Consider the following 26823-nt stretch of genomic DNA (forward strand, 5'->3'; position numbering starts at 1 on the left):
AGCAGCTCTAGTAAAGCAGACCTCGAGCAAACTGAAGTTCCATTATGTTCATCAATTTAGAAATTTGGCGTGACAAACGGAACTCTTTGATTACTTATATATAATTGATTTATACAACTGGATTGTTTAGTTTAGTTCGTTACTTTCTTTTATTACTCTTTATTCAAGTAGCAGCATGATTTTTGAAGACAAGTAAAGTATGTGTGCAGATTTTGATGTATGAATGAGAGTTGCCTGGATGGTGTTGGTTCAAGCCACAGAGGAGACTTGAGTCATTTCAGTGAGAAGATATTGTCAACATCTAAGACTAGTCATCATTTTGTTTCCCACATGTAATGGGACAAGGAATGCCCCTTGCTGCTTGATCAATCAAGCTGGGATGGAATTTATGGAGAAATGTACTTCGTGAATTCTATTACATTTGATGCTTACAAGCATTCTAGGTTATTGAAGATCTCTCTACATCCCATGATTCACGGGTCCCTAATATCCCACGAATCAAGAAAACCTAACAAGGAAGGAGCCCTAATAAAAAGAAATCCAATCTCTGCATTGACTACCAAATAACATAAGATCTGAAGGCAATATTTGACAACAAATTGTACAACATTTAATGTATATCTTTCTTGCCCAAATTGTATGCAGTTCACGTGTATATAAACTAAATAAGAAGCATATAAAATCTTGCAGTGAAATAATAATATTTTCAACACCTCTATTATTCTCTTTATGGTATCACAAAGCCTATGATCAACATTGCCATGACTTCCTCAAACAACTACAACAATCATTCAGCTATTTCAAATATTAATACCCACCCCACAGTCTTTATGCCTTATCCTTCATTGCCCATTCCAATTCATTCATGTCAAGCTTGGTCGAGATAACTTTCCTCTGTGAAAAGTTGTCTTGGTTTCCTACTTATGTAGTCAAGACATCTTTCACTTTCTAGATGGTTCTACACCACATCCTCTACAATTTATTTCAACTTCCATGTCTAACAATGGTGAAATCTCCACCATCCCCAATCTAGCCCATCATTGTTGGATTCAACGAGACCAATCCTTGCTCAGCACTCTAATGTACTCCCTCATTGAAGGAGTGCTCGCCCAAATGGTTAGCTACTCGACCTTTAGAAAGGTCTGGCTTGCTTTTGAAAAATGTATACCGCTCAATCTCGAGCTCAGATACTTTAAGTTCGCACACAACGAGCCATTTTGCAAAAAAAACAAATTCTATTATATTTGAATATTTTTGAAATGTTAAGAGCCTCAATGATACTCTTGCCACTGGTGGACATCCCCTCATCGAGGATGAAGTCATTTCTTTCCTTCTTATAGGACTCGGATGGTCCCTTTGTGACTTCCATCACCACTCAACTTGATCCCTTAGTCTCAAGAAATTATTTATCCATCTCCTTACATAGATATGCGCATTGAGCAAAAAAATCAGGTTGTTGACCTTTCACACTCCTCTACAAATCTTGTATCAAAGCATTCTAATTCTCAAGGAAGAATTCAACAGAATGACATTGTCAACTCTGATAGGCCTCACCAAAAAGGAGGAGGACGTGCTGGCTCTAGAGGAATTAATTCACATGGTGGACAACAATCAGGCTCATCCTGACCCTTATGTCAAGTTTGTGGCAAGGTTGGTCATAGTGCACTTAAGTGCATTGGTAGCAACTTCTACTTCTCAAACAAACACTTATTGGCATTTAGATACTGGTGCCACCTATCATCTTGCAGCTGAGATGATTAATCTTTCTTTGAGGAATGAGGAATACTCTAGCACACATCACATTCAAGTTGGTAATGGTACAAATTTACGCATAACCTATATTGGCTCTTCTAAACTTCATGCCTCAAATAAATATGTTCTGCTTAAAAATATCTTTCTTGTTCTTACTATTTGCAAAAATTTATTGTCAGTTCAACAATTTACTCATGACAATAATGTCTTTTTTGAATTTCATGCAAATTTTTTTGGCATCAAGGATTGCAACTAGGGGAAGCTTATTCTTCAAGGACCTCTACATAATGGTCTCTACTCCATGACTTCTTTCGCTCACTCTTTCTCTCCTTCTGCTTTTGTTGGCATTTGTGTGTCTCTTACAGACTAGCATAAAAGACTTGGTCATCCCACTTTTCAGATTGTCACCAAGATCGTTCCTCGTCATCATCTACTGGTGTCTTCCAATAAAAGACTTCAAATTTGTTCTAATTGTCAAAAGGCCAAAAGTCATTGTTTACCTTTCTTCTCTTCCAAGTCTCGGTCTGAAGGTCCTTTAGAATTATTTTTTTTTCTGATATATAGGGACCTTTTCTGTTGTTTCTTCAAGGGGACATCGTTATTATCTTATTTTTATTATTATTTTAGCAAATATATTTGGTTTTATCCTCACTTGAAAATCAAATGTTGAAGCTACATTTCATCGCTTCCAAGCTCTTGTTGAAGGTCAATTTAATTGTAAGATCAAAGCCATCCAAAGTGATTGTGGTGGTTAATACCGTTGCTTGTACAACCTTTTTTAAGAACAACGGTATTCACCATTGTATCACTTGCCCCACACCTATTAGGAAGAGGTTTTCAAACTGCATGTTATCTCATAAGTTGGCTACCTACCTCAGTGTTACATAATAAGTGTTCCTATGGAATTCTCTTTAGGAAACATCCTAATTATCAATTCTTAAGAGTTTTTTGTTGTACTTGTTGGTCATGTCTTCATCCTATAATATTCATAAACTTGATTTTTGCTCTAAAACTTGTGTTTTCTTGGGGTAAGTCCAAATCACCATGGGTATTGGTGTCTTAGTCCTTCCACGGGACGTCTTTACATCTCCCACCATATTATATTTGATAAGCATAAGTTTTCATTCACCTATGTGTCTTCATCTCCTTCTGTACCTCACAATCAAGCTAACCTCATTTTGAAAGACCATTTTTTCCTTCTTTGCAGGTTCATGCACCAAGGTCATCTTCAATGCATGTGGTGCCACCTATTCCTCAAGTTCAAAGTGAAGTTGAAATGTCAGCTCCTTTTACTCGTGATGCTTTAGCTCCCGTGTTGCCACATGCTTCCACCATTTGCTCATTGCTAAATTCCATTTTAATGCCCAATGACACGTGCAATTCTTTTCCAACTACATAATCCATTGTGCCTCTCACTTCTTACCTTTCAGACGCATGCCATGTAGACTCGTTCTTGAAGTCACATCTTTAAGTCGAAGGTGCCGACGGATGGCACTATTTGATATCCACTCCCTCGGGCTCTTCTAGTTGAAATCACCCATACCCACCTACTACACAGAAGCTGTAAATGATCCCAATTGCCAATCGGCTATGAATATGAAATTTTATGTTCTTCTTCAAAACGACACTTGGTCTTTAGTGCTTCAGTCTCCTCAACAAAATACACTTGGCTATAAGTGGGTCTATCGCATCAAACTTTGGGCAAATGGTTTGATTGAATGCTACAAAGCTTGCCTCATCCCTAAAGGCTTTCACCAACAACCAGGTTTAGGTTTCTCTGAAACTTTTAGTCCAGTTGTCAAATTAATGACTATACGAAGTTTTTTTTATCAATTGTTATCTCCTCCAATTGGTGCTTATGTCAGATTAATATTCAAAATGCATTGCTTCATGGTTTTCTTGAAAAAGAAGTTTACATGGCTCAACCTCCTGGATTTAGGCATCCACAATTTTCCGATCATGCGTGTCGTCTACATAAATCACTTTATAGGCTTAACCAAGCACCTCGTGCAAGGTTCTCAAGACACAACACTCATATAATGGAACTTGGTTTTCGTGGCTCCAAAGCAAACTCATCTCTCTTCATCCTTCATTAAAGCTCACTAGTAATATTTTTTATTATTTACTTTGATGACATTCTTGTTACTAGATCAAATTCATTGGCAATTGAATCCATTATCAAACTCCTTCATGCCGACTTCGTTGTTAAGAACCTTAGTGCACTTAGTTAATTTCTTGGCGTCAAGGTTTTATTTGATCCCAAAGGCTTGTTTCTAATATAGAGGAAGTACACTCTTGATCTACTCAAACATAGCAAAATGGACCTTGCCAGGTCCACCTCCACACCCATGGCCTCTACATGTTCCCTTCTTGCCCATGAAGGCGAACCTTTTGATGATCTAACTTTATATTGTAGTATCATTGGTGGCATGTAATACTTATCTTTCACTAGTCCTGACATTGGCTTCTCCGTGAATTGGGTTTGTCAGGCCATGCATCGGCCATTACTTCCTCATTAGCAAGTTGTTAAGTGTATTCTTCGTTATTTGAAGCATACCATTTCTATAGTTTTTTCCTATCTCGCTCCTCACAAATGCATCTTTATTCCTATTCCGATTTTGATTATTGGGCATGCGATCACAATGATAGACACTCTACAATTGCATATTTCATTTTTCTTGGTAATAATCTTGTGTCATGGAGCTCACGTAAGCAACAAACTGTTGCCCAAAGTAGTACTGAAGCTGAATACAAGGCATTAGCCAATGCTGCCTCCGAACTTCAATGGTTGGAATCTCTACTCATTGAACTTAGGTGTCCTCTCTCTCATCTGCCTACACTTTGGTGTATAATATTAGTACCACTTATCTTTCATCCAATCCAGTTTTTTATACCCGGTCCAAATATATAGAAATTGACTTTCATTTTGTACGTGATCGACTTGCAATTAAAAAACTGCTGGTTAAATTTCTCTAGAGCAAAGATAAAAAAGAGAATGCAGTAACCAAGCCATTATCCCATGACCGTTTCACTATGTTGTGTGCCAATCTCAACGTCCATCCCCTTCCATTTAGATTGCGGGGGTAGTTTTGAAGATATCTCTGCATCCCATGATTCATGGACCAACCCAATATCTAGTCAAGAATCAAGAAAATCCAACAAGAAAGGAACACCAATAAAAATCTCTACATTGACCACTGAATAACACAAGATATGAAGGCAATACTTGACAGCAAATTATACAGTATTTAATGCATATGATCTTTCTTGCCCAATTGTACGCAGTTCACGTGTATATAACTAATTAAATGACAAGCATGTATAATCTTGCAGTGAAATAGTAATATTTTTCATCACCTCTGTCATTCTCTTTATCGGTGAAAGCTTCATGCTATGATTAGGGTGATTTGTTTCTGAACAGTGTTGTCTCCATAGCTACTTTTTGTTTTTTGAGATTTTGGATGTTTCAAAGATTTTGAGTATGAGGCTACTGAGGTGCATCTTGGTGATTACCATAGTTTTATATGGTCTATCAACTGATCATGCAAGTGGAATGCTTATAGTTGCTGCAAAATCTTGATTACTGGTTTGGATAGGAAAAAATGAAATAAAAAGGAAAATCCAAGATTTGGATTCTTCTTTTACTACTGCAATAATGATGCTACACAATAAGGTAATCATGTAATTTAAGCGCGGGAAAAATCATCAGTGGCAGACAAATTGGAAAAGTGTTTTGGTTTATGAACCTTTAGACAGTGCAATGCAACTAGGCATTATTGCTGGTAATTATGATCAAGTTCTGTAATAAGGCATTGGAGTGAATCAAATTTGAGTTGGAAGTTAGTGTGTGTGCGCGCGCGCGCGCGCTTTCGCATCTTTCACTTTATCTTAAGTTCAAATTCGTGTATGCATGGGAGATGTTAGAAGTACTCATACAGGCTGATCTCAAGTCAATTCCAGGAAAGATATGTTTCCTGAGGGAATCTTTATACTGAGGCCAAACTTGTACCGAATCATGTACAGAAGCCAAACTTTTACTGAATCTCGTAGTATTTTTCCTTTGCATTTTAATTTCAGTAAGAATAACCAACCCTTCTTTTTCTTTTGAAATGTAAAAATAATTGCTATATTGGTGTAAAGAGAAATGGCTGAAAATTGTAATTTACATCCTCCGGGTGGACATGCATCTGAACATTTTCCTTTGCTCTTCAGGATATAGAGGCTGAATTCCAGATGATAACCCTACTGTAAATGTTGAAAGAACAGGTGAATGGTACAAAGAGAAGGTGATTAATAAAGACAGGTGAAAATGGTACAGAGCTGGGAAGGTGATTAATGTCAACATCTGGATTAAAGTGAAAATGCTCCAATCTTGGGGATACCTGCAACCATTTCATTTGTCTGCTACTGAACTCCTCTTTGCTCGTCCCTTGTGCATTTAAGGCAAATGGTTTCGCAATTAATACTGTTATGACATAAAAAAGAAATAAACTTGCAAAGCTTCAAAGAAAACCACAAGAACCATTCTCCTGAGTACGCACTGCCCTTTGTTTGTCACACTCTTAAATTGTCTTATATCTAAAGAACTGTCATCTTCTTGTCATGAAAGGAAAAGATGGCTCAGGTCCTGAGCCTCTGTAGATTGTACCAGAGCTCAAAATCTATAGAGATGAGGAGGCCAGCGTCCTTTAATATCTGCCAGCCATGCATGAGAAATGCCATGGTTTCTCTGTTGGAGTTGGCTCTATATTTACTATGATGCTAAGGGTTTTCATGTCCATGGAAATATAATATCTGCAGGCTGCAGCTGAACAATTCATGGGAAAATTTAACAATACTGAATAGTTAAAATGGGACTCAATTCTATTTATTTTTAGTCCTGACTCATATAAAAGTGCACATAAAATATACATATAGAAGTGATGAGAAATGTGTTGTGAATTAAGAAGTTTTAATTATTTGCTTCTGAAAAAAAAAAAAAAAAAAACCGAGTAAAAGTCGTCCATCCATTAAGAAGGTTGGTGCAATAGTAATTAAGGTCAGAAATAATTTGGGGTCCAAGGTATAGTTAGATGCTACCCCCCTCATCAATTAATTAAAATAAAGCTGTCTCTAAAAATAAAGAATTCTGTCAATTCTATTAAATCATCATATCACGAAGATCACAACTCCCGTCGATTGATCACCAACTCCATATATGAGCCACACATATATATATATATATAGACGAGTGAGATATTTTTTAGTGTATTTTCCACAAAATCTTATTGTATTTAGAACATAGGTCTGATTATGTCCTGATCGAATATAAGAAATGTTTCATCTCATTTTATTTTATCTTATTTCATCATTATAATTTTTTTAAAATCTTATACAAAATAGAATAAATAATTTAACTTTTTTCAAATTTTAAAATTATAATAATATTACAAAATAATATTTTATTCAACTTTCAATTTTTATCTCAATTCATCTCATCTCAACTCATTATCTAAATCGCATTTAGATGTTCTTCAAATAATATATAAAAGAGTCATTAGTGCTTTTTAATACTAATAACTTACGGACTGACACTACAAGAAAACTGCTTATTTGTAGTCAGTTAATTCTAGTGAAATGACTATTTACAGTTAAAATGAGTCATTTTAGTCACAAATGGTCTTTTCACCGCAATTAAATGGTCACAAAAGTCTATTTTTCTTGTAGTGTGATGAGTAGGATTAAAAAACTCTCAAAAAGTGGATCAACTTTTTTTTCATTTTGTTCTTTTGCCATCACCTAGAACGTACCCACTTTTTGAACAACCTCTCTCCCTCTCTCTCAAAAAAAAAAAAAAAAAAAACGTTGCTAAAAAAAAAAATGAAAGCCTTTTTTTTTTCATCCTCAAAAGATCAGTGTTCCACACTTCTACTCTCTAAAAGGGATCTTCCGTTTCACTAAACTTTTGGGGCATCATACTGTGAAAATGGTGTTGAGGCTTTCTTTGGCAGTCGATATTTTGTTAGATTCCTAAATTGTGAATGTGCTCTGAAACTTAAGTTAGATTTCATTAAAGAAGATGATGAATAATCTAGAGATATTCCATAGTTTCCAACACTTTACCTTGTTATTAGCCCATGGGTTTTAACGTAGAGGAGACATCCTCTAAAATACCTAAATCTAATAGGATTATATTAATTGAGCCTTCATTCATTACATTTGATTATAGTCATTCCTCAAATTATGCTTTATTGTAATCACGTACATTTTTCATTACAAGTTACGATGTGCATCACTTTTTTCATTTAGTATTCGAGTACTTTATGTCTTGTTCATTTGATCACCCGAGCAGTTATTTCTCGTATTTAATGTGACATCTCACAAGACTCATTTGCCTTTGAGCTAACTTTTTCATGGACATTCATTACCTACCTCGTTTTTACTTTGCTACTATATGCGTAGTTGCACATGATAAGGGCAAGATAGTGGGTTCAGTTTGCACCCGTTCTTGCTTGCCAATGACCTTGGGGTCGACTGTCCACCTCTTGAACTAGGTCATAAACACAAGATCAAAATTAAGTGATCTTACTCTTCTTTTTTCTCCTATTACTTTGAACCACCTTCTCGTGTGAGGTGAGTGCCAACCTCAGCACGAGAATTAGAATCCGATGTTGCGAAAGGTTATAGTAATTTTTTTTATTTTCTTTCTTGTTTATATTACTTTATTATCAAGTAAAAAATATGAACCAAATGGTAATTAGAGATCAACCAATGTATAACCAATATTAGATAGGTTGTCTATGTCCAAAGAGTATAAACATATATAGGATACACAACTTACATCTAATTTCAAACCTGTTACATGAGAGAGATCATAACATAATACCAATGGCACAATACTTCTCATGAATGAGTTCATTTTTAACTAAAATGGGTCCCATGGACAAATCCAAAAAGCCTAATCTCAAGTAATTGGAATTTGTCTTTGAAAGAAAAAAATAAAAAGTAGCCAACAAACCCAATCATCAAATATCAACCCATGCAAGAGGGTTGATTACAGGTCTCCTCCTCCTCCTTTGTTTTTTAGGTGACTATTAACTCAATTGGTCTAAAACCCTGTGGCCCTCTAATCATTATCAAGTCAATGAGTTAATATTTTCACCTGATCTTGTATAATAATAATCTCCAAGAAATGCAAATCTCAGGCAGTACCTGCTCCACTCGTGACCCACCAAAACCCGCTACTCTCCACCAATTCTGTGGTCCCAATCCGCCAAGTAACATGGCCCCACCTTGTCTGCTGACGTCATTGTCATCTATCCTTGACCTCCGATATATATAATAATAATAATAATAATAATAATTTATATAATTCGATCCACCCCGCACCTTCTCTCTGGCTCCACCACATCCACCGTTTATCTGTTCATTCACTTCCAATTATCATATCTTAATTATATATAGTAAAGTGTATAAATATAACATAATCACTTTTAAAAATGGTAAGATTCATAATTAAAAAATTAATTTTTTTTTATATAGATCTTATATTTTATTCAATTTTTTCAAAGCAATTACAAAAGGATTGCACAATTCACAATTATAATTTTTTTTTTTTTTTAAAAAAAAAATTTATTTTCCTTTCATTTTGTCACTCAACCGAGAAAATGAGTGAAATTGGTGGGTCATTGAAAAAGGGGTAAAAATGCGTAGCTAGTGAAGAAGGGGACATTAATATGGGGGAGGAGTCATTTTCATATGCATATGCATATGCATATGCATGTGCAATAAATAGGTTACCCGGTGTTAAAAATGAAGTGATTTTGTGGCCCCTTTTCAGATTTTTTGCCGGATTAAGCTTTCAGCAACTTCAACAACTCATGCTCATGATTTGCTTTGCTATATATAATGATGAGCAAGATCACGGTTTTGCTATTAGGCTTCTATTACTCATGATTTGGTCCACGATTTATAATGATACGAGCATCAAAACTGATGATCAAGCTTGAAAACACAACATTGCAAGAGGCCGGCGGCTATATTAATTGGGTTTTGTCATTCAAAACTTGTTTATTTTAACATACTACTACGTATCAACTTGATTAAGATATTACTATATCTAATCAATTTCACTTATTGAGAGAAGTCGTCTGAGTTTATCGAAAAATGTTAAAATATTATTAATTAAATGATTTAGTGTATTGTTTTTAATAATATAAAGAACAAATTAGGTCTGGATTGAGTTAAATTCATCTCAATTCAACATTTCTTTACACGTGAGACCTACAATTTTTTTTAACTTCTCATAAATACATTTAAACTATTTTAACATCCAAACACATTTAAATTCATCTTAAATGGATCTCACAAAACTTACTCTACCATCTCAACTTATTACTATTCATAAAGAACTCAATTCAGCTCAACATCCAAACGCAACCTTATACAATCAATGTCAAATTGTTTTGTATGTGAGATTAATTAATTTGATGTCATTTTCAAATGATCTGATATCAGTTGGAAGAATTAAAATATACCATTAATGTTATGATCATGATTAACCTGTTCATTAGAAATCCAAATTGGCAATTAAGGAGTCCACACTGTTCATAACGTAATATAGAGATATCGTAGTACAAATATTCATGGAGATAGAGGGCAAGGAATGAAGGTGATGGAGAGGTGCTTGCTTTTGTGTCCTTTAATTCAAAAGTCTCCATGATTGACATTTGCACCGTCGAAGCCGCGTCTTTTGAGTTTCAACAGACAAGGACGAAACTTCCAAGTGAAAGTTAATTAATATGATTTCACCAAAAAAAAAAAATTCTTAACTATAAATAGATTACACAAAAATAATATTACAAATTGATGTAATATAATGTAGTTTGTTAGATTATAAAATTATTTTTATCATAAAATATATCTAACAGACTATATAAAATTATATCAATTTATAAGATTACGTTTGCGTAATCTCTTCGTAACTGTAACATTACTAAAAAAAGGTTTTATTTTTTATTTTTTATTTTACTTTCATTGTGTCTCAACTTGCGTTATTTTATATATAAGTTTGATGGGTATTCTCTGTACTAGCCAATAGCATGATTTTATTATTATTAAAAAAAAATGGAGAATCTTCTTGACTTGTGAAAAAAGAAAGTGAACAATTCGAGAGTCTGTTGTATTGTAGTGCCTGACTCCGAATTAATTATTCTCTATAGATTTATTACCTCAGGGGAGAAGCTCGTGCAACACCATTTTTAGTGACTCACTGTTGAAAGTCACCATCACTCAATATTCATGTGTTCATTAATTGTACATGTATAAAGTTTTTTTTTTTTTTTAATTGATGATATTTTTATAAAATAATGATACTTTTGTAAATAACAGTGCTATCTATTTGATTTGAAGGCATTCTTATCGGTACTTTTTCTTGTGATAAATCATACAATTTGTTTGGTTAATGGATCAAAAATATCTCATATATTTACATTGAATTAATATTATTTATTTCGCTTAAAAAATATAGGATCCTTTTCTTCACAAAATGACCTTCATACTCAATTGTAATGTCTTATATTGTTTTTTCCCTTCCTCATGTAGATTGCATTGCCATCAAGTACTTAAAAGGAATTTGATATTGACTAGATATGCTTATGGATGAGGAGAATTGCACAAGAAAAAAGAGTCTACTCGACACTCTCGATTGATGTTTGGTTGAGTGAGGGACAAGATAAGGAGCCGGGCAAAAATAGGCAAATAACTTGCTCCATATTATTTCCATACAAAAATTTTTTTAACTCATCTTATCTTATTTAATGATTATAATTTTTTTAAATTTTGATATAAAATATAATAAATAATTTAATTTTTTTAAATTTTAAAATAATAATAATATTAAAAAATAATATTTTAATAATATTTTATTTAATTTTTAACTTTTATTTAATATCCATATCTCTCAGGATTTTAAGACTGCTTATGTTTTCCACGTGGGTTGGTGAGTGTAGCTGAAAAAAAAAAACTAATTCCTGCATGACGAGTAGGTGTGAGTCGTTGATTGGCCTACATATATATATATAAGGACAAGAATTCAACAATTTATGAGATTTATATGCCTAAATGTGATATTATAAAATCGTAAGTGTGACTTTCTTTCCGAAGAAAACATGCAGATGTTTGTTCAATATCATCTGTAATTGTGACATTACAACAACATCAAAGACAGAAAGAGTATTTCCTTTTTTTCCTTATTCTACAGAAATATATGGATTTTTCAATTATTGTTTTCTATTGTGGGATGAAATTGTAAATCTCTTTATATGGAACTTTTAAATTTAAAAGGCAGTTGGAGTATTTTTTTTTATTAATTTAATTTTCTAGAGAATTATAGATATTATAATTGCAAGTTATGAATTCCTTGAACGTGGTGCAATCATCATGTTGCGTCTTGTCATGCTAAGCAAAACTACTAAAGGACACTTTTTTTTTTTTTTTTTTCCTCTTTTTGCTTTGGGAAGAAATAAATATATAGATTGCAATTATGCTTAGATCAGTGAATAAATCATGTTCTTACTAAAAAAAAATTAATATCAGGCCTCAAATTTAAATATGATGAAGGGTAAGTTTGCTAAGATAAATTGAAGTTCAAAGAAAACACTGAATAAAAAGTGCTCCATATGTGAACTGTAGATTTTTTTTTAATTTTTTTAAAAATCAAGAAAAATGTAAGGAGAATAATATATTTAGTTTCTTCTAAAAGTGAATGTGTGTATACAAGGACGATGCTACTCCCATTGAAATAGCTACCGAATAGGTAAAAGAAAAATTGTTTTTTTTTTTCCGAACATTTTTTTAAATTAATTAATTTTTTTTTTTAAAAAGGAAAAATCAGAAATCCATTTTTAAATCCTTACCTGACAATTAAGTAAAAAAAAAAAAAATAGAAAAAAAAAAAATTCAATCGCCCTTATGTGGGAAATGCATTTCCCTATAATATATGTTGTTTTTGCTGTGAAGGATGAAGACCAGAACGTATAGTCGGTGGGAGATCCATACCGATACAGCCAATCTCGTTCTACCACCATATACCACAGTCCACAAAATACCACCAAAACCACCTCACATTTCTCTCTCCCTCTCTCCGCACACTTGCTCACGATCGCGTTCACGTTCAGAGAGTGGCCGATCGCCCCGTGCCACATAATATCCCACCCTATCTCCGGCGCACATTCTTACCGGGATGCCATTTTCAGGCCACTCTAGGTTGCAACCTCATCTCTCTCTCTCTCTCTCTCTGTGAAAGTGCTTCAGTTTGTGTCGGAGTTTTTTTTTTTTTTTTTTTTTTTTTTTTTTTTTAATTTTATTTTCTTCGTGTGTGAATTTTTGCTCCAGTGTGAGTGTTTGGTTGCACATTCTTTTTCATGCATCTTCAATCCGAATCTAATTCTCTCTCCTTGTTGGCTTGCTTTTCTTTGTTCAGCTTTTATACGTAATCAAAATTCTGCTTTTTGTGCCTTTCTGCTTTTAACCCATTTGCCTCATCTTTTGGGATCTACGAAAATTGTTTTAATTATCTGGTTAGAGTGTGAATATGCATGGGTTTGGTTCATTTCTGCTCTGGGTTTTGTTTTGTTGTATGAAATTTGGGCATTTTGAGCCTGTAACGATGATTTTACTAAGTGGGTATCTATTGGATTTATGCAAGGGTTTTTGTTTAAGCTTTGATCAGCGTCGCCTAACCAAAATCCAACTAAAAAGTGAGTTCCTTTTTTGGGAAAAAAATATATTGAAGGAATATTTTAATTAACCTACTTTTGAGTTTGATCAGGGAATATAATGACGCATGAATTGATGTGATATTTCATGTGAATATCACATCAATTCACTTAAATCTAGGCCATTGCCAGTGTTTGAACAAATCTCTCTCCCCCCCCCCCCCCCCCTTCTCTCTCTCTCTCTCTCTGTGGCTCTCTCTCCAGATTTGTATATTCACTTGAGCTCTCTAGCTTTGACCCTTCTTGTTCATGCTCTTGTGAATAACATTACCAGCTGGATTGAGCTTAAAACATGAAGCTCTGAAGGTTTTTTTTTTTTTTAAAGGAAGTATGAGAATCTTTATGCTTATGCAAGGTTTTGTGTGATTGTAATTATAAGCTTCTTGTTTTTCCTTTACTTGTGCAGAAATATGTATGAATTTATATATTTATTCTGTTTGTGTAATTTTCTATACACCATCTAGGAATTAATAAGTTCTCCTCTTTGTGTTGAATGTATTGGTTACACCTTTCTTTTTGCTTTGTAGCTTGAATCTAGCATTTCCTCTCTTTGTTGTCAATTGTCCCTGTTTCTTTTTATTCTTGTGTTTTGTCCAACAAAACAAAAAGAAAAAAGTATATTTGCAGCATTACTGTTTACGAGCATTTCTCTAGTAGTTCATTTTATATTTGATTGTAGACGGAGGGATGTTATACGGGATTAGTTTTCTGATAAAATTTCATTACAGGTGTTTAAAATGAATGGGATTCAAAACAGGAAATTTCACACTACTGAGAAACAGTTTCCAGGATGTCTCGGAAGAATGGTGAACCTTTTTGATTTGAGTTCAGGCATTGCTGGAAACAGGCTGCTAACAGATAAACCTCATCATGATGGTGGATTTCTTTCTCATATTCATACATTTTGTGGTTTGTGCTCAAAAAATAAATTTTTTTCAACCATATATATTGATTTGTTGATACTTAAAAAGAGATAGAGAGAGAGAGAGAGAGAGAACGGTATCTCATAATATCATTAGAAATCCCTCAGTGGAGAAATGTTGTGGCAACAATCAAAATACCTTGGCATTTACAAATTTTCAAAAAGCCCTTTTTTCATGCTAATGCTTACATTGTTTATAGTTACTCTGCAAATTCTTGACAAGATGTTGGCATATTGTGTTATTAATTGTGCACTCGGGTTTATTTCCCCCAAATTCTATTCACTTATTTTGATGTCATTCTATTCCACCAATTCTTTGATTGATTTCTTGTCCATTATAGTTGGTTTCAGAACTATTTTTAGCCATTGTTGAAATAGACGTGATTGATTTCAGGTTCTTCACTCTCAAGGAGCAGATCAGATGTGGCAAGAACGTGGAGTCCTCCTATTGGAGATCAGATAGAGGATAAACTGGTAAGTTTCATGATGTTATCCTGTAATCAATTATAGAAAATTGAGGAAAAATTTATATGGAGGTCTCTCTATCATTCATGTCCAAACCATAATAAGCTCCAATATTCTGATTTGTGTTACATATTTGTGGAATGTTCAGATTGTACCCGATTTAAGGAGAACTTCGAGCAAGAAGGAAAATGGAACACCGATAAAGATGCTTATAGACCAAGAAATGTTGAAAGAAGGGGAGTCTAAGCACAACCCACCTAATGTTGTTGCAAAGTTGATGGGGCTTGACACCCTCCCCCACCCGCAGCCCGATTCAGCTGCTCAAAGAAACCATGCAAAAGGTAATTCAAGACGTAGTTTAAGCCATTCGGGGATAACATTGGGATCTTGGCAGGAAGAAGATGGCTTCTCTGATAAGGGAATGCTATGTGAAATTTATCAGTGTCCAGAACATAATGAATATAAAGATGTTTATGCAATCTGGCAGCAATCTGAAACGAGAAATTATGCAAGGGATAGATCGCCTCAGAAAGAAAGGCGTAGTGGAAAGATTAATGAAAAAAATATGGCTCTTGTTCGACAGAAGTTCATGGAAGCAAAACGCCTGGCAACAGATGAGAAACTTCGCCAGTCTAAGGAATTTCAGGATGCTTTGGAAGTTTTAAGTTCCAACAAAGACTTATTTCTTAAATTTCTGCAAGAGCCAAATTACTTATTTTCTCAACATCTGAAAGATCTGAGATCTATTCCTCCACCTTCTGAGACAAAGCGTATCACTGTTCTTAGACCTTCAAAGATGGTTGATAGTGACAAATTTGTTGGATCAGGGAAGAAGAGCGATAAGCAAATAAAGATGCCGGGCCAAGCGGTTTTGTGGAACAAAAATGACCTTGGATATTATCCTATGTCCACCGATCAGAAAGTTGATGAATTTCCTGGTCAACCAACTCGAATAGTGGTACTGAAGCCTACCCCTGTTGAGCCTCAGGACATCAAGGCTGTTGTTTCTTCACCTTCCTTGTCACCTAGAGTAGTACATTCTGAAGATTATGAGGAAGTTGAAGATGATGAGGCCCTAGAATCAAGGGAAGTGGCAAAGGAGATCACCAGGCAGATGCGTGAAAATCTGATTGGTCATCAAAGGGACGAGACTTTAGTTTCTTCTGTTTTTTCCAATGGCTATACTGGTGATGAGAGTTCGTTTAACAAATCAGAGAATGAGTATGCAGTGGGAAACATAAGTGATTCGGAAGTCATGTCACCATCTCCTAGGCATTCATGGGATTACATCAATAGGTTTGGTAGCCCTTATTCTTCTTCCTCCTTCAGCCGTGCGTCATGCTCTCCAGAGTCATCAGTGTGTAGAGAAGCAAAGAAGCGGCTGTCTGAAAGATGGGCCATGATGGCATCAAATGGAATTTTTCAAGATCAAAGACAAGCTCGGAGAAGCTCTAGTACTTTGGGTGAGATGCTTGCTCTTTCTGATACAAAGAAGTTGGCAAGATCTGAGGATGGGAATATTAGTAAGGAACCAGAGTTAGTGGAATCAGTTTCATGCTTAAGTAATATTTTAAATAAAGAACAAGATTTGGTTGATTCCCCTAAAAATCTGTTGAGGTCAAAATCTGTACCAGTATCTTCAACTGTGTATGGTACCGGGCTCAATGTTGAAGTTTCTGAATCTGAGGCTGGAAAAACGCATGTTGCCAAGGAGTTAGTAAAGGCAAAGAGCATGAAATCATCAATCAAGGGGAAAGTTTCGAGTTTATTTTTCTCTAGGAATAAGAAATCAAGTAAAGATAAACCTGCAGTATCTCGCTCTAAAGATGAATCTCAATCTGCTGGCTCTGAAGCACCTGGGTATCCATTACACTCTCTTGGAGTGACTAGTGATGCCACTTCTCAATGTGCTAATGACAGTGGCCTTTGTTCTGCAATACATGGATCATCAAGCAAAACTTCTCCAGAGACCATCATGGGTCAAAAACAAGGCGCAACAATTTGTGAGGTAGTGTACCATTTTTTTTTTCTTTGTTGTTCATGCTTTTTTAATCATACTTCACATTTAGCTGTAGTTACTTAACACCAAGCCCCCAAGATAGTTTCTTGAAGTAATTGCTTTGTAACCTTTGTCCAGATTTGTAAACTTGGCTAGCCTTTCTAAACAAAATTCCAACATACTGCTATAGAGATACTCTTTTGTATGTTCATCCATGCCCTTGTTTGATATGTAGCTGACATACTTTTTGGCACAAAGAAACAGATAAATGACAAAACTCAAACCGGGAGTACCCTTGCTATATATCGTCTAAATATGTACTTGTCAATGATATTGGCTAGTATATTGTTCCAGCATTCTATTGGTCAACCCAAGTAAGCAATCTTGCTTTTAGTAAGGGATGGAGCTTTGGCCTGTCCCAAGAGAATAATTGACTGAATTGAGTTAGATTAGCACCGAATCAGTGGCTTCTCTAAATTATATTTGTTTCCAACACTCAAATTGCGTGATTATATCATTTAACAAGAGCTCTCTTTACTATTTGTAGGCAGCGTTGTCTGTAACCAAACCTGTAATGCCTGGGAATGTCAGTGAGAATCGGGATCAACCAAGTCCAATTTCAGTTTTGGAACTACCACTTGAAGATGAAAACACATATCAAGATGCACATGGCAATATGAAGCCAGACCTTCAGGGTATATACTCCCCCCCCCCCCCCCCCCCCTCTCTCTCTCTCTCTCTCTCTCTCTCTCTCTCTCTCTCTCTGTGGTGTGTATGTTGGGAAAACTTTTGTCTGTGTGACCTCATTCATTAATATCTTTGAATTTCTTTAATTTAAACAGGAAGACAATTGCCAATCAAGCCTAATTTGATTGATAAATCTCCACCTATAGAATCAATTGCTCGGACTCTGTCCTGGGATGATTCATGTGCAGAAACTGCCACCCATTATACAATAAAGCCTGCAGTTTCCCTGGGCACTGAGGTGGAAGAACACGATTGGCTTGCTATTGTGCAAACGCTACTATCAGTGGCTGGTCTTGATGGCGAGGTGCAATCACAGACATTTTTTGCGAGATGGCACTCGCTTGATAGCCCATTGGACCTATCTTTAAGAGACAAAGTTGCCACCCTTCATGAAAAGGATTTACTGCCTGAAGCTAAGCGGAGGCAGCATAGATCAAATTGGAAGCTTGTATTTGATTGTGTCAATGCCACACTAATGGAAATTACAGGTTATGGATCAGAAAAGTGCCCAATGGGCAGGCAATGTAACGGGGACAACAACAGGCTCTTTGAGGGTGCATCAACCATGCTGGTGGACTGGGTGTGGACCCATATGCAGGAATGGATTTCTAGTGACGGGAGATGTGTTTTGGCGGATGGTGGAGACAATGACAGCCTGGTGGTGGAGAGGCTTGTGAGAAAGGAGGTTGTGGGGAAAGGTTGGGATGAGCTTTTCAGATTGGAAATAGATAATTTTGGAAAGGAAATAGAGGTGAAGTTGCTGGAAGAGCTTGTGGCAGAGGCTGTGGTGGATTTGACAGGTAGGCTGTGAAGAGGCTTTGCATTCTTTTTTCTTTTTCTTTTTAAATATGTATTTAAATTGTAACTCTTGTTTTGTCTATTTGATTCTCAACGATGATTGTCCTACTCACCTAATCTGTTTGGAAATTGCAAATATTTTAACTAGTATTTATTTGATAATTTGTTTATTTTGATTTCCAGATTTTAACTATGTAAAAATCTATGAGCTACTTGACTCTCTTTACTGTCAGATCTTCCTGTCTTTTACAGTAGCCTTATGGCGATTGACAACCCAATTTTCAGAGCTTGTTTGTTGAGTAACATGGCCGACAACGTTAGTCTAAGGTATTTATTCTCCGTGTGAGAGTGTTTGCATGGGAGGAACAACCCTTAAAAACCTAACTTTAACCCAATACCCTTCAATAATTGATGAGGAAAAATTATGATTTCGCACGCTGATTATCATATTGGTGAGGAAAAATTTTGTTGGCGTCGACTAGTTTACTGGGAGTTGGTACATTTAACACAGCTGGTCTGCATGGTAACCTAAATTGACATCATCCAACATCTCCCGAAAATGTAGTACCCTGGATGGAAATTTTAATTGCTACTTTTGGTTTGACCCTAAATGCTTCTAAATGGTGCAAACACTGCTTGAAAGAATGAGTTTTGTTACGTACAGTCATTTTAGCGTATTTCTTACGCATTCTATTGATTTGATTGGTCAAAGTAATTATTTATATTAAAAAAAAAGTGACGCAGCTAATCACAATAATTGAGTATGCAAAGAGTACACAAAAATGATTACAAGTAGAATTTTTGCCTTGTTAATATATGCTGCAGCAGATTTAATGCTTCATTGCAGCAGAGCATGAACACTTGTGCTGATTGACCCTACTAACCAATTAAAGGAATTTATTGCGGATACCTTAGTTGTTAGTATGGTTTTAATACACAAAACTCGAAACGTGTATGGCTATCATGCCTTTGTATTGTTTGGACACAGGCATTACCTGACATGAAGGACCTATTGAAAGATTAGAGAAGGTATGATGAAGCAAGAAAAAACCAAAATAGGTAATCACATTAATTTCAGTATGTATGAATATAAATTATAATCAAATATCTATCGACTGAGTATAGAATTTTGCTTTTTGATGACCAAATCGAGAAGTTTACAATATATAATTGAAAAATGAGGTAAAGAAAAACTTTGATCAGAAGGGGAAAAAAAACAAAAGATGTACACATCTCGAGTAGTAAAAGAAGATAATTCCCTGTTGAGACAACTACACTACCAGCCAAATTTTGGTACCCACTATGGAGTATCTAGGCACAGTTGAGAGATCCCGTGACTGTCAATCCCAGCTGTATACTGTGCACTTTGAGATCGAAGTATTAGATTCTGCACAGAAAAGTAAAAAAATAAAAATAAAAATAAAAAATAAAATGATAAGTTCAATTCATAGATTTACTCATCATCTCTGCACATTATATTTATTTTAATTTTAATTTTGTTTTGTTTTATTATTTTTTAACTAATTGAATTATTTTATTCATCATCCATATACCATATATTTGATAAGAGAAAATAATAAAAATAAATAAAAAATTATATATAATGTGTGATGTGAGAACGAAGAGTATATTTTTTATTCATAGCATAGGTAGATTGTGAGGGAAGCTAGTATGAAAAATGAAAGGGACAGATTTTTAGGGTCTCCGTTTTTGTGTGTGTTTCAAGAGAGAGGAAAAGAAACATGCAATGATGAAAAAACCACTCTCCAATCCTTACATGCGTTATATTTCTTGCACTCTTTCCAATTCTTATAGTCAATCCCACCATAATTCATACCTTGATTATATATATATATATATATATATATATTGTTTCTTTCATTCCTCATTTATTTCATCAATAAGAGCACTAGTAGTAGACTCAACTTAGCTAAATTTTAGTCAAAGTTTAGTTAGGTTACACAAAAATTTACTATAATGGACTTAACAAATGAATACTAATTTTAGCCCTAGATTTATTCACTCCCAAATCTGGCTGGCTAAATATTATTTTCACTATAAACAATTCTCCTCTTGCGTGGGAGCTCACTGTCTACTGTTCCTCCCGTGCAAGAAGAGAAGATAAAGAAAAATTCATCTTACTCCCACGCAAGAAGAAAAAGATGAATGGACAACAACTTTAGTTGATGTGCTTTATGCCAAGAGTTGAGAATGACGAGTTGAAAAATATGATTGAAAAAATATATCAGTTGAAAGAATATAAAAGTGAATTCTCTAGCCAAATTTTGACCAAACTTTATTGAATCCACTACTAATACTCTAAGCACATATAGTCAAGCTTGAACAACTGTACTTCATATTCAGAAACATGATTACAAACCAAGTAGTTCTTCAAGAAATTCACACCTAGACAGAAGTTGTATGATAAAGAAGCCGCAAAAAAGACAGAAGCAGAAGTCGTCTTGAAGTTTTCAGAATATATGCACTGGAAAAATGATGCCAATAGAGAATAGATTCCCGCGAGGGACAAGAGTACCAAGAGGTGGGGACAACTCTTAGGGCAAGAAGAAAATTGCATATGGCTAAAGCAAGCCTTTGTGGCTGGAAATTAGAGCTGAATTTCCCTCTACCAAGCCAAGGAAATAGTTGTTAAATTAAAAGCACGGGCAGCAAGACATATCGTGACTGTCAGCATTTGTGCTTTCAGAACCAACGAACATGATAAATATCATCGGAATCGTGAACAGCTGAAGGAAGAAAAAGAAAATCTAAGCAATCACCTCTCTTTGTTTTGTCAAGTGTTAACTCATCTTTCTTCTTTCAGTAAACCAATAAAACATGGTTTATAATGTATACATTGCAACCAATGACAGAATACTTGCAAAAGACCATGCATTAACCAAAACAACCACCTTTTTCGTTTAACAAACAAAGAGTAAAGCTTGCAAGGACTTCCACGCACACAATAATAAGTTACCACACACGCCCTTAAATGAGTATATACATCACACACGCACGCACGCACGCACTCTTCAAGAAAGGCAAACGGCAAAAAATCTACAAAGCAATTATGTATAACAAACGCTCTGGTATTGACATGGAGAGGGCATTCTGCCGGCCTTTTTTCTGAAATGTGAGATGGAAACATTCTGCGGCCTTCACTGCCTTGAGTTTGAGCTCACTGATGTGTTCTGATTTGCGTTCAGTCCATACTGCAGAAGAAAATATAAATGGGTATGATAACTTCTGCTTGCAATCACTAGAGAGGCTCCAGAAGGAACGAATAATAACAAAATTAGTATATTTGACAAATAAAGTCGTGCAGTTTAAAATGTTTGCGTTTAGAAACTTAATTCTTACCAGCTATCCAGATAATTAATGCATCTTATGCGAAGTCACTCTCAAGATACTCGTCACAATTCTCTTTTTCTTTTCTTTTCTTTTTAAATTATAAGATACTTATCAATAATTAAACATATTTGCATAAAATCTCTAGTAATTATTCTGACATGAATATCAAGCTCTTCGTGCTTCCTCATCTAGTATATTGTCAGCCAGGAGAAGGAACCAAATCCAAGGCGTTGAACAATGAATATATATTTGAAACAATCTAGAGAACCCAATCCTGTATGTGTTTTTCTATGTTTGTCTCACAAATATAGCCCTAAAGATTAATTAAAAAGGAAAAAGAGAAAAACTGTTCCCAACTATGAAGGGAATCATTAATCAATACCTCAATTGGACTTACAAGAAGAAAGTTACTAACAATGGGAATTAATGTTAAAACATAATGTAAGATCTCAGTTTGGTCAATGCTGTGCAAGTATAACTCGCAATAAGACAAGTTCATCTGCAAATTGCAAACAAGTTGGACCAGTTTTTTGTAAAACCTTTCGACTTTATATACTTTGGGATAACCATGCCATTAGGACTGTTTACTAGTTAATTTTTTGAATTGCACGTGTTGGGTGTAAATTGCAGGAAAGCCTGTGACAGTTAAAACGTATTGTGACTTAAAGGGAGGAATACTGGCAATCCTTCCTCCGTAGATTTTTTAAATTCTTCCTTCCGTTTCCTTACTTAACTAGGCAATTTTCCTATGTACACTCCCAGTTTACTTGGGTTGCACCCAATTTTTTAATAAAATACTGCTTATAACAAATAAATAATAATAAAGATCCAGTTGCTGAAATTCATATTTCAAGGATCCCTGTCCACTGGTTGTAACGCCCAAATAGAAGGCCCAAACCACATGGTCTATACTCCAAAAGGACTAGTTAATGATACAATTGGAGCCCTATTAAAACACTGGCAATCCTTCCTCTGTAGATTTTTTAAATTCTTCCTTCCATTTCCTTAACTAGGCGATCGTATGTACACTCCCAGTGTACTTGGGTTGCACCCAGTCTTTTAATAAAATATTGCTTATAATAAATAAATAATTATAAAGATCTAGTTGCTGAAATTCATACTTCAAGGGTCCCTGTCCACTGGTTGTAACGCCTCAATGAAAGACCCAAACTACATAGCCTATATTCCAAAAGGACTAGTCAATAATACAATTGGAGCCCCATTAGAACTTTATAAAGAGCAAGAACTTCTTCTTCCCACGCAGTGTGGGATCTCATACACCACTTACACTTATCCTTATCATATGAGGTATCACAATCTATCCCCTTAAATTCCCGACGACTTCGTTGGGCAAGTCCAGTGTAGGTGGCATGGCTCAAGTCTCACATTTCTGGTTGGGATGAGCTCTGATAACATTTGTAACGCTCTAATAGAAGGCTCAAACCACATGGCGTATACTCCCAAAGGGCTAGTCAATAATACAATTGGAGCCCCATTGGAACTTTATAAAAAGCAAGAACTTCTCCTTCCTAAACAATGTGAGATCTCATACACCACTTATCCTTACCCTTATCATATGAAGTATCACACTAGTAGATATTATAAACTAACACTTGATCTGGCATAGGACTCCATTTCATATGTATGATTGATTTAACATTCATCTTCCTCTAATAATTGGAACTTATACTTCATTTACTTGGTCAAAAAGAAAAATGGAACCTATGCTTAATCTGTCATAAAATGGACATCCACATTTAAACAAATGAGCAAATAACACCCAAGTTTTGACTGGCTAAAAACAAGATACCTTCTCCCTTATCCGTGAGCTCCAGATGTCAGAGTGAGTCCCTCTACCATCACCCTTGGTTGACACAGATGGTTGGGTTGATTGTGGATTTAGCAGTGGTTCCCAAGTTCTACTCCTACCATCATAGCCTTCCTCACTATCAAAGTCAGGTCTCCGAGTAGAAAGCATTGCTCGCAGAATTATTGAGAGTAGAAGAGATAATGCCTGAAATAGTCCAAAAAATAATATGTTAGGAAATAAAAGATCCAAACAAAGGAACCCGGTTGCCAAATGTAACAATTGGCTTGGCTTTATGAACTCATCACTTGAGGTTATGCTAATACAAAGGAACTTGGTGAGCAAAAACCTCTGATGAACACACATCTTTGTTAAAGAAACAAAAAAAATTGAGGTGTGGTTTGAATAATGAGATAAGATGAGATGCTTTTAGATGAAAGTTGAATAAAATATTTCTCGAATATTATTTTTTAATATTATTATTGTTTTGAGATTTTAAAAAGTTGAATTGTTTATTATATTTTGTCTAGGAATTTAGAAAAATTGTAGTGATAAGATGAGATAAAATGTGAAAATGAAATATTTTCACTATCCAAATGGGGCCTGGATATTAATGGATAACTTTTTGTCATAAACATGTAAGGAAAACTCATGCTAGAGAATGAAATTGCAAGTTTTGTGAAGGTCCGTCACAGCGACATTCAGGTACGTTATTCAGGTATGTTAATCGATGGCTGTTATTCAGGTATAATAACAGCCATCCATTAATATCCAAATTGTTCTTGCTGCTGTTACTTTATTTAAAGAATTTCATCCTTACAATGAGTATAATAAAATACCTGAATGACAACGACAGCAATACCAACCCATTTACAGATGTCAATATTGTCTTCAATGAAAGATACAAGGCTCTCAAGTTCACCAGTCGAATCAATTGGAAGATCCTGTAGATGTAGTAAACATATTTTTTATTATTTAGAATAATCATGCAGGATGAAGCCAATGCACCCATCTATTACTGAAAGGCATATATCATTATCATATTTTAAAATTACCTTTTCCCAATTACGATCAATTGCAATGAATGCCACCAGAACCGCCTCAATTAGTATGAGTACAGTTATGAGGAAAGTATACTAAGATTTTCACAAGGTTAAGAAAAAGTCGAGAAATAGAATTAGAAGCAAAAAAAAAAAAAAAAAAGGTTAAGTGCTTAAATGCATTCCATGGGACCGACACAAGTTCAAAGCTCAGAAAGAGTTCAGTTCAGAACATGGAGACAAGGAGATTGATTCCTTAATCAACATATGCTGAAAAACATAATAAAGATAGAATTTCATATGTGATTCTGCAAAGGATACAAAACATAGGCAGCAGCCATGAATTACTTCGGCAGCAATGCAACCTATGAGAGTAATGCAACACAAGATAATGCCCACTCCCATGAAAGAGTAGATGAACCTGCCATCGAAAAGAAGCACCAAATTAATAGTCGTGGGAGTCCCAAACTCTCGATGCAAGAGAAGCATGGGTACACCATCGATCAAAAGTAGATTGCAAGCTCTGATTCCAATTGAAAGAAAGAGAGAGAAGAAATAGGGGGGGACCATTGAATCGCAAACTCGCAGTCGATACTAACTAGCTATGGAAGTGAATGGCATAAAGTCCACAACATCAATTACGGGCTCCCATCAAATAAATTCCTCTGAAGAGAAAACCCAACAAAATCCCAGCACAGCACGCCATCACCCATAATTTAATGAAGAATTTTACGGCCCCACGGGAAAACACATACAACCCAAATTCCACTCGAACAAACAAGACCAGAATTATCTACCATATCAAGCATTCACATCGAAAGTTAAAAATGAAAGCAAAAATACTGTTATTTAAATCAACTAAACTAACGTCCTGATTTCGAACTTCAATTATAACCAAGAATAATTTGACCCACTTACATTAAGATGAAAATATAGATAATAATTACAGCATTAAATTCAAGACATCCGTACGAACTTCATTTAATACCCATTATCTATTTGAATTCCCTTTCAAATAGAACATACTGAATAAATTTGCAAAATTTTAGTACCAAGGAGCGGGAAGCTGAAACGAATTCAAATCGAGCTCCAACCCAGAACCGCCATCGAACCCGGAAACGAAATCGGCCGCAAGATTGACTGTGGTGATCGGGTTGGATACCCAAGCTGATTCAGAATCCACGAAAAGGGAGAGAGAAGAAGCCGGGGATGGAGCTAAAGGTGGTGGAGAAATGGGAACGTGGTGGCTCCACTGGTTGAGCATCCATACGGAGTAGACTACGATTGAAACCCCAACGAAAGCCTGAAGAAAATTCAGGAACTTGAGGACGAAAGCTAAGGAAATGTGGCAACAATTGGGTCGCATTTGCAACAATTGGGGTTGAAACTTTTTAGAAGTCAGAGGCGAAATGGGCGTCGAAATTGAAAAACCTAACACAAACACAAATGAGAGAATTCACAGAGAGAGAGAGAGAGACAGAGAGACAGAGAGAGAGAGATCGTGTGTGTCTATTGCTTTTGTCGTTCAGTATTTTCGTGCCTCTTATTTGATTCTTTTTTGCGTGCGGGAAACGAACTTTTTGGGACGAATTTACGTTCTACACTTTCTATCAAAATGATTAACTTCACATAATACACCTTTGCTTTATAAACAAATTGTAAAATGTAAGTTCATGGTAAAGATAAAAGAGTTTTTTTTCTCTTTAATTTAGAATATAATAATCAATAATTTTTTGTAATATGTTAGATTTATTTTAATATAAAAATAAATTTTTAATATAATATATGTTAAAGTCACGTCAATTTATAAAACATTTCTGGTAACAAAAACTAACAAGTAGATAAAAGCATTTATAATTCAAATATACCGATTATTTATCATCAATTCAATCACAGCCGTTGAAATTGAATTCCAGTAAGGCCTGGCCACCAAAAGGCTGTTGAGAATTTGATAAAAGGATATCCGGATTGGATACTTTCACTTATGGATATTCTCGTCTTCACAAGCACTGTTGGTCAGTGAGAGCATTCTGGGCCGATAGCATCCTCAAGCCCATGATTTTGTATTTGCTTGAGCCCATTCTCTAGATTTCGACTTCTTTACTACTGTTTGTGCTAATATTTTTATTATTATTTAGTTCCCAATAATAGGCCAATAGAGATTAATTAATACAGATTGTTAATAA

At 35.1% G+C, this 26823-nt stretch overlaps 2 protein-coding genes across 3 annotated transcripts; one reads left to right on the plus strand and one right to left on the minus strand.

The window, feature by feature from the left end:
* The first annotated feature begins 12736 nt into the window (after positions 1–12736).
* On the plus strand, positions 12737–18615 carry LOC121249834. Of its 2 annotated transcripts, none has more exons than XM_041148643.1 (6): positions 12737–12996; positions 14237–14384; positions 14825–14904; positions 15044–16903; positions 17442–17589; positions 17737–18615. In XM_041148643.1, the coding sequence occupies exons 2-6, from the start codon at positions 14246–14248 to the stop codon at positions 18450–18452; spliced, it is 2943 nt and encodes a 980-aa protein (XP_041004577.1). In that variant the 5' UTR covers positions 12737–12996; positions 14237–14245; the 3' UTR covers positions 18453–18615. The 2 variants fall into 2 exon arrangements, with proteins under 2 accessions (XP_041004577.1, XP_041004578.1); XM_041148644.1 differs by lacking the exon at positions 12737–12996 and adding an exon at positions 13655–13814.
* Positions 18616–21224: 2609 nt separating this feature from the next.
* LOC121250603 (tetraspanin-18-like) lies at positions 21225–26252 on the minus strand. Its single transcript, XM_041149753.1, has 6 exons — positions 25690–26252; positions 24959–25058; positions 24653–24733; positions 24437–24541; positions 23601–23804; positions 21225–21651 (listed from the first exon to the last, which is right to left on the minus strand). Exons 1-6 carry the CDS (start codon positions 26001–26003, stop codon positions 21598–21600), a joined length of 858 nt encoding a protein of 285 aa, XP_041005687.1. The 5' UTR covers positions 26004–26252; the 3' UTR covers positions 21225–21597.
* Positions 26253–26823: the final 571 nt, after the last annotated feature.

Source organism: Juglans microcarpa x Juglans regia, chromosome 2D (assembly GCF_004785595.1).
Source record: "Juglans microcarpa x Juglans regia isolate MS1-56 chromosome 2D, Jm3101_v1.0, whole genome shotgun sequence".
In the NCBI taxonomy this organism is placed as follows: domain Eukaryota; kingdom Viridiplantae; phylum Streptophyta; class Magnoliopsida; order Fagales; family Juglandaceae; genus Juglans; species Juglans microcarpa x Juglans regia.

Coding starts and splice junctions, on each gene's coding strand:
- LOC121250603 (XM_041149753.1), bottom strand. CDS start 26,003: ATGCGACCCAATTGTTGCCACATTTCCTTAGCTTTCGTCCTCAAGTTC. Junction 23,805..24,436: donor TTGCTGTCGTTGTCATTCAG/GTATTTTATTAT, acceptor GGACTATTTCAG/GCATTATCTCTTCTACTCTC. Junction 21,652..23,600: donor GCTCACGGATAAGGGAGAAG/GTATCTTGTTTT, acceptor TTTCTTCTGCAG/TATGGACTGAACGCAAATCA.
- LOC121249834 (XM_041148643.1), top strand. CDS start 14,246: ATGAATGGGATTCAAAACAGGAAATTTCACACTACTGAGAAACAGTTT. Junction 14,385..14,824: donor AGATAAACCTCATCATGATG/GTGGATTTCTTT, acceptor GATTGATTTCAG/GTTCTTCACTCTCAAGGAGC. Junction 16,904..17,441: donor AAGGCGCAACAATTTGTGAG/GTAGTGTACCAT, acceptor TACTATTTGTAG/GCAGCGTTGTCTGTAACCAA.